Source organism: Rhinatrema bivittatum, chromosome 1 (assembly GCF_901001135.1).
Source record: "Rhinatrema bivittatum chromosome 1, aRhiBiv1.1, whole genome shotgun sequence".
NCBI classification, from domain to species: Eukaryota; Metazoa; Chordata; class Amphibia; order Gymnophiona; family Rhinatrematidae; genus Rhinatrema; species Rhinatrema bivittatum.
Window position 1 is genome coordinate 715,028,261 of NC_042615.1, and position 7,782 is coordinate 715,036,042.

General features: G+C 44.5%; 1 protein-coding gene across 2 annotated transcripts in view; it reads right to left on the minus strand.

Moving 5' to 3' along the window:
- Positions 1 to 6,943, minus strand: part of NDUFAF2 (NADH:ubiquinone oxidoreductase complex assembly factor 2) — a 301,548-nt gene extending 294,605 nt beyond the window's left edge. The window contains exon 1 of one of the 2 annotated variants that reach the window (XM_029576571.1): positions 6,635 to 6,943. In XM_029576571.1, coding sequence (XP_029432431.1) covers positions 6,635 to 6,833 — 199 coding nt within the window. In that variant the 5' untranslated portion in view covers positions 6,834 to 6,943. The remainder of the gene's footprint in view (positions 1 to 6,634) is intronic. The other variant, XM_029576564.1, reaches the window with a different exon arrangement.
- Positions 6,944 to 7,782: the final 839 nt, after the last annotated feature.

The window sequence follows — 7,782 nt, forward strand, 5'->3', positions numbered from 1 at the left end:
GTGCAACCGCACCTTGCATATGGTGAAATTTATACTCACCAGATAATTTCCTTTCCTTTAGTCCTAGCAGACCAGTCCACACCTGTGGGGATTCCACAGGTGTGGAGGCAGAGAAATGTTTCCCACGTTCTTTTTTTGCTTACATCACCTACACTATATATCCTGGGATAGCTGGGAGCTTCCTCAGTAGCTTCTTGCCCTAACCTATTAAGCTGATACCCTGCATTTCTCTTTTCTTTTTTGTTTTTTTTAAATCCTCTCCCCCCTTTTTTTTTCTTTCAGAAGGATACTTGGACTGGTCTGCTAGGACTAAAGAAAAGGAAATTACCTGGTGAATATAAATTTCTCCTTCCTTTTCAGCCTGTAGACCAGTCCACACCTGCAGATGTACCCAAGCAGTAACTAATTCGGGTGGTCTGAGGCCTTAGAGGCCTCTAACACTACTTTACTAAACTTCAGATCCTCTTCTACCTGGAGGTCTAGCCTGTAACTGTTTGTGAACATACCCCAGGAGGACCATGTGGATGCCCTACACATATCCTGAGGCATTGCAGCCCTACTCTCTGCCCATGAGGTTGCTTGAGCTCTAGTAGGGTGGGCACATAATGCCCTCGGGGCCTGCTTCCCCTGCACAGTACATGCCACCACTATTGTTTCCCTAATCCAGCGTGCAATTGAGGGCTTAGAAGCTGCCTGGCCCCAAATAAAGCTGCCTGGCCCCTTCTCTGGCCTTCCAACAGGACAAACAATCTGTCTGACCTCCTAATTTCATTGGTGATCTTCAAACAATGTCGCACTGTCCTCTGGACATCTAGGGGGAAAGGGCTGCCCCCTGCCTGTCCCCCCTCTGCCCTCCTCAGAGCTGGTAAAACAATCTCCTGATTTGTGTGAAACTCTGACAGCACCTTAGGTAAGGATGGGACAGGATGAATAACTACCTTGTCCTTGTGAATCGACACGTGGGGCTCTCTACAGGTCAACGCTTGGATATCTGAGACCCTTCAGGCTGAGCATATCACCTTTAAAGTAAGGTCCTTTAAAGTTGCTCCTGTAAGCGGTTCAAAGGGTGCCTTGGACAAGGCCCTAAGGACCACATTAAGGTCCCACATGGGTATTCCCTGACACTTCGGAGGCCACATGAGGTTTACTGCCCTCAAGAAACATGCTATGTCAGGGTAAGCCCCTAGGGAGCTGCCTTGCATTTAGCCTCTAAAACAGGCTATTGCTGCCTCTTGCACTTTGACAGGATTTAGGGCTAAGCCTTTCTCTAGACCATCCTGCAGGAACTGCAAGATTTCCCTTGTTTTTGCTGTTTCTGGGGAGACTTTTTTTTTCCCTTGCACCACTCCTCAAAATTCTTCCAGACCCTATCATACACCCGGAAGGTAGAGGGTCTCCTATCTTAACAAGGTGGCTACTATTGCCCTTGAATAACCTTTTTTCTCTAAGCTGTCCCTCTCAAGAGCCAGGCTGTAAGATAACAACGATCTGACTTTCCCCACTTGACTGGGCCCTGCCTGAGCAGGCTCACGGTTTCCCCTAGCTTTAGAGGTGCATCCCTGCTCAGCCTCACTAGGTCCACATACTACGACCTTCTGGGCCAGTCTGGGGCGACAGGAATGATCCAGCCCCTGGGATCTGCTGCTTTCCTCAGTACTCTCACTATTAAGAGCCATGGTGGAAATACGTACAGCAGCTGGTCCACCAGCCTTGGCTGGACTAGGGCATCTACTCCTTTTGAACCCTGCTCCTGGTGCCTGCTGCAAAATTTTTCTGCCTTGGCATTCCTTCGTGTTGCCATTAAGTCACAATCTAGTCTTCCCCACCTCCCTACCGCTCTCAAAAATGCTTCCTCCACTAATTCCCATTCTCTGTGGTCTAGCGAATGCCTGTGTATTCTCCTTCCCTGCTATGTAACTGGTTGTTAACCCCACCAGGTTCTTTTCTGCCCAGCTCATTAGCTGTTCCGCTTCTTCCTCTAACTACCAACTTTGCGTCCCTCCTTGCCTGTTTATATAGGACACTGCTGTGATACTGTTGGAAAGGACTCTTACCAGCTTCGCTCTGACCCTGGGGCTTAGATATCTGAGCGCCAGCCTTACTGCTCTCAGCTCCAACAGGTTTTTTTAGGCCTCCCCTCTCCTTGGCTGATCATCTGCCCTGCACCATCTGTTCTTCGCAATGTGCACCCCCAGCCTAATCTGCTGGCGTCTGTTGCTAACATCACCCAGTCCGCTGGAATTAGACTGAGCCCTGCTAATAAGTTGCTTTCAACTAGCCACCAATGTAGGCTGGCTCTGGCCTTGGAGGTGAGCCTGAGCCTCTCTCCATATCTCTGCGTGCTGGGGTTCCATCTTGAGAACAATGCTCTCTGTAGGAGGTGCAAATCAGCCTTTACCCATGCAACTATCTCTATGGTTGCTGCCATAGATCCCAACAACTACAGGTAATCTCTTGCTGCCGGTTTCCTGGTCCCTATAAGCTTCCTCGCCTGGAAACTCAGTTTGCCTGTCCTCTTTCTTGTTAAAAACACCTTTGCCTGCTTGGTGTCCAACTGGGCCCCTACGTACACTAATCTTTAGGAAGGCTGTAAACTGCTTTTGGCCTCATTTACTACCCAACCTAACTCCTCAAGGAGCGCCCTCACTCTCCTTGTGAAGCTGCTGCTCTCCCTCCTCTGACCTGGCTCTGATCAGCCAATCGTCCAAATAATTATTTATTTAAAAACTTTTCTATACCGTCATTCAGTAAATTAACCATCACAGCGGTTTACATAAAGGCACATATGGTAATAGAAATTAATTAGGATAGCTAAAACATTATAAACGTGCCAAAAATATGCGGTAACAGGATTCTTTCAATATAAAACTGTTTGTTAAGTATTGATTTTGTTAGGTTGAAGTTACTATTGCAGTTCATATATAAAGAAAATAATCTTAAGGGTATTTAAAGGTGGGAAAGAAAAGGAAATTAAAAACTATGTATTCGGTGCCAGGTTATGCTCTTATTTGCTCTCTTCATTCTCTTTGTAAAAAGCCTGTTTAAAGAGCCAGGTTTTAAGGCTTACTCTGAAAAGTTTTAAGTTTTTCTGCAGTCTTATCTCCAGAGGCATTGAATTCCATAATGTGGGTCCTGCCAAAGATAGTGCTCGCTCCCTTACTTGTGCGAGTCTAGCAGACTTAACCGAGGGGATAGTTAGTAGTACTTTGTTAGCTGATCTTAGGTTTCTGTTTGGAACATGTACACGTTATGCTGCGTTCAGCCATTCTGCTTTTTCGTCATGAATTAATTTGTGTATAGTGCATAGTGCTTTATTTTGTACTCTTTGTTCAATAGGTAGCCAATGAAGTTCTGCAAGTGTTCCAGTAATATGGCCTCTTTTTCTTTTACCTGTCAATATTCTTGCGGCTGAATTTTGCAAAATTTGAAGAGGTCATGTGGTCACCTGTGGTAGTCCTAGGAACAGGGCGTTGCAATAGTCAGTGCTTGCTAAAATTAGTGCTTGTAAAACTGTACGGAAATTTGATAGTGATAGTAAAGGTTTTAACTTCCTGAGTACCATTAGTTTAGCGTATCCCTCTTATTTTCAGTGATATGTGTTGTTTCAGGTTTAGTTCAGTCTAGTATGACACCTAGGTTATGTACCTTTTCTGCTAATTCTACGCTTTGGTTATTGTTAATCGTTATTGCTGAATGGATAGGATTTATGTTTTTTCATTCTAAGTGCAGGAATTCAGTTTTATCAATGTTTATCACTAGCTCCATTTGGTTTAATAGCTGTTTGATTATGTCTAGATACATACTGGCTAGTTTGATTGTTTTTTCAATTGTGTCGTCCATGGGAAAGATTAGCTGTATGTCATCAGCATATATATAGTGTATGATTCCAAGGCCTGCTAGCAGGTGGCATAACGGGAGGAGGTAAATGTTAAAGAGTGTTGCGGAGAATGCTGATCCTTGTGGTACTCCTGTTTGTAAATTTACTTTCTCTGACATTGTGTTTTTGATTTTTAACTGAAAAAAATCTGTTATTTAAATATGACTTAAACCAGGCTAGTGTATTACTGTGCAGCCCTATTTCTTCGAGTCTTTTATCAATATTTCATGATTCACTGTGTCGAATGCTGAGGAAAGGTCTAATAAAACAAGGATGTAATGTGTTCCACTATCAAAGCCTCTTAGAATGTTGTCTGACAGTGCCAGTAGTAGTGTTTCGGTGCTATAATGTTTGCGGAATCCGTGTTGTGCAGGATATAGAATGTTATTGCTTTCTAGGTGTTCAGATAATTGTTTTTGGACTGTTTTTTTCTATTAGTTTTGCTATCAGTGGTAAATTAGATACTGGTCTATAGTTACTCAGGCTTTGGGGGTCCAGGCTTTTTTTTCTTAATGATGGGTTTAATAATAGCTCCTTTCAGGATGTCGGGCATTGAACCTTCTTCGAGAGATAGGTTTATGATTTTTGCTAGTGTTGGGGCAGTTATGTCAGTTAATTTTTTTAATTCCATTACAGGCAGGGTGTCGATTGCATGTGAGGGCAGGGTTTAAATTTGTTATCATGGTTTCCACTTCTATGCTTGAAACCTCAGTGGATGAAGACCATTTTGTTACGTCCCTGGTGTGCATTTTGACCTCTTGTTTAGTTGTTTTTGGGATTTTGGTTCTTAAATTCTCTATTTTCTCTTTGAAAAACTGTGCTACTTCGTTGCAACGAGTTTCGGGTAGGTTCTGAGGAGTGTTTGTTTTATCACTGGTTATGTTATATTGAACAAGGTTCTAGCGTTATTTGTGAATTTTTCTATTTTAGAGCTGAAATATTTTTTTTTAGCATCAAGGATTACTTTTTTGTAGTGAGCCAGAAGTGGGTGCGTGGGAATACCTTCCTTCCTTAGTGCTGCTGCCACTTCTACCATCACCTTCGTAAAGGGTCTTGGTGCTGTGGCTTCTAATGTAGCCACTTTGGTTTTCATTTCTTTATCGGCCTGGTGCACTAGCAAAATAAAATCTGTGGCAAACTCAGTTTCCTGCAATGTACCTTGCCTCCTTCCATCTAGGGCTTCTCTTTCTAATGCAGAGCCCGTCTAAACCTTAGCTGCATCACCCCATGATGGGCCCTCTGCCCAATCAAGCTGCTCAGGCAGCTCCCTCTGAGCCGGTGTAGGCGGTGCATCTGTTTGCCACCTGCTCCTCCCCTCTTCACTGCTGTTTTTCTGGAGATTCACATCCATCACAGAGGGGGAAAAGGAACCCACAATGGAGCTCCTCCTTCTTGCTCCTCTTGGCCATGTGTCTTGCCTATGTGCCCCCCCCCCCCCCCTGCTGTGGCTAAGGATGCCAGACCGCTCCCTGTGAGCCTCCCCCTCCTGGAACTGCCCTATGCCAACCATGGCTTGCTTAGGACTACTCTGGGGTTCCTATTCCTACTTCTGGTTTTTTTGTTTTTATAGTTCCTACTATCCCACTTGACCAGAGGCAGAGAACTACTGAGGAAGCTCCCAGCTATCCCAAGATATATAGAGTGACGTAACCAAAAAAAAAAGAACGTGTAAAAATGTTCTCTGCCTCCACCTACTGGCAAGCAGGGGAATCCCCACACGTGTGGACTGGTCTGCAGCACAAAAAGGAATGTAACATTCTGGTCACTGCATTTCAAAAAAAGATATAGCAGAATTATAAAAGGTACAGAAAGGGGGGCCTAAAATGATAAAAGGGATAGAATGAGTCCCCTATGAGGAAAGGCTAAAGAAACTGTTCTTCAGCATGAAAAGACAGCCGAAGTGGGTTTATAAAGGTCTATAAAATAACAAGTGTAGGGTAATTGGGAATTGCAAAGCAGTTGTTTACTCTCAAAAAGTACAAAGACTAGAGTCACACAACGAAGTTACCAGGTAATATGTTTAAGACAAACAGGAGGTGTTTTTTTTTCTGGACACATAATTAGTTGCCAGAGAATGTGGTTAAAGCTCTGGGTTTAAAAAAGTTTTAGAGAAGTTCCTATGAGAAAAGTCAAACGGACCATTATTAAGATGTACTGCGGGAAACCTTTGGCCTGATCCAGCATGGTAAATCTAATATTCTTAATATCCAGTTCACAAGAATTCTAACGTCTTCAGTAACTGAGATTTTAAATGTCTCTAAAGGCCATGCATACAATTTCCTATAGTCACAGCATGGATCAAAACATTTGGTAATAATTCAATTTCTCAAGGTCAAGTAAGGACTTCTGGAAGAAAACCCGCCAGTCTCGCTTTCCCAATTCCGGAACAGCGAACGCGGCTCCTCCACTGCAACAGAGGGCGCTGATTTTCAAGGTCATCTCATCAGCCAACAAACTAAGACATTGCACGCAAATACAGCTAGCCAGTGCACTTCGCGGACAACCTGCGCCCCAGCCTACAGCTAGTACGCAATCACAAGACCCTCCTGCAGGGCGGAAGCAGCTTCCATTCAAGCCCGGCAACAGCACGCCACTACCATGCACGAGACACTTTTACGTGACCATCAAAGGAAGCAAGGTATAACTACTGCGCCAAATACATTCTGCACAGCACCTCCTCTCGGTTACGTCACAACGCACGCCCATTTTGCTTGTCGTACACGTTTTGATTGTATTTGACAGGATATGTGCTGTTACCTGTCCACGTTCGCTGCTGGGGGATGTAATAATACTTATTGCCGAACTGGTCGCTGCCTACATGATGTCTGACGAGCCCAAAGGTTTTTTGCAGGAGGGCGCGGAGCCAGCTCATGTCTGTTGGGTATGGCTGGAAGCTCAGCTTAATAATAATAATGTGGCGGCTGAACACCGAGCGGGCTAATGACGCAGACGGCATGCCGCTGTCGCCCGCGCCTGCGCGCTTAGTCCGGAGCGTGAGTAACCAGGTACCGCACCTCCGGTCACGCTGGAATGGTCACTATCTCTATGGTTACCACTCCAAGTCAGCTGATGCGTTCTGTCCTGTCTTCTGTAGATGGGAGATGTTGCAGGTGGCCAATCAGCGTTAACTCTCTGCCCGAAATGCATCAGCCTTTTCCGGTAGGAGTACTTCTATTGGGCTGGATTGGGTTGCTGTTGTGGTTGGTTTTCATTTTGAGCTGATGCTGTGGTGGAAAGTCTCTCATTGGAGCCCTCGTCATTTCTAGTTCATCATTTATGCAGATGTCACCGAGTGTCCTGGTGTCAGCGTTAGCCTAATTAAAGGATTCCTCATCTTCCTGTTTGAAAAAATAAGTCCCTAAAGGGAATCGAACCTTGCAACATGTGGCTAAATGTAGACCAGGAAAAGAAGCAGTAATGGAACTGCCCCGGATACATTTGGTTGCTCTGTGTTCTCTATTCCTGAGCAAAAAACAAGCGTGTGTCGTAGCTTCAATGCAAGGCCACGGAGGAAATCCTGCCAGCTCCGCACTCTACAAGTTCAATTTATGGGAGTGGGAGAAGGCCCCCGACAAAGAATGGGCCTTCTCCCACTCCCATTCTTTGTCGGGGGGGGGGAGCTTAGGCTCTTACATTGCTGGAAGGAGACTAAAGTAAATCACTGCCCCCATATAAACCGATGCCACCTCACATTGCATTGAAAAAAAACTAGTTTCACTTATAAAACAAAGTCTATATTTGAGTTTTTTCAAAATGGTAGGGGAAGAAAATTGGGTAATTTTGTAATCGCTCACATAAAAAAGGTGGCAAATAAGTGCATATGTTACATACAGTTTTCAAAGCAAAGTTATGTTTGCTTTGAAAATTAACCCACTAAAACTACCAGCACACAATTACATTTGCTA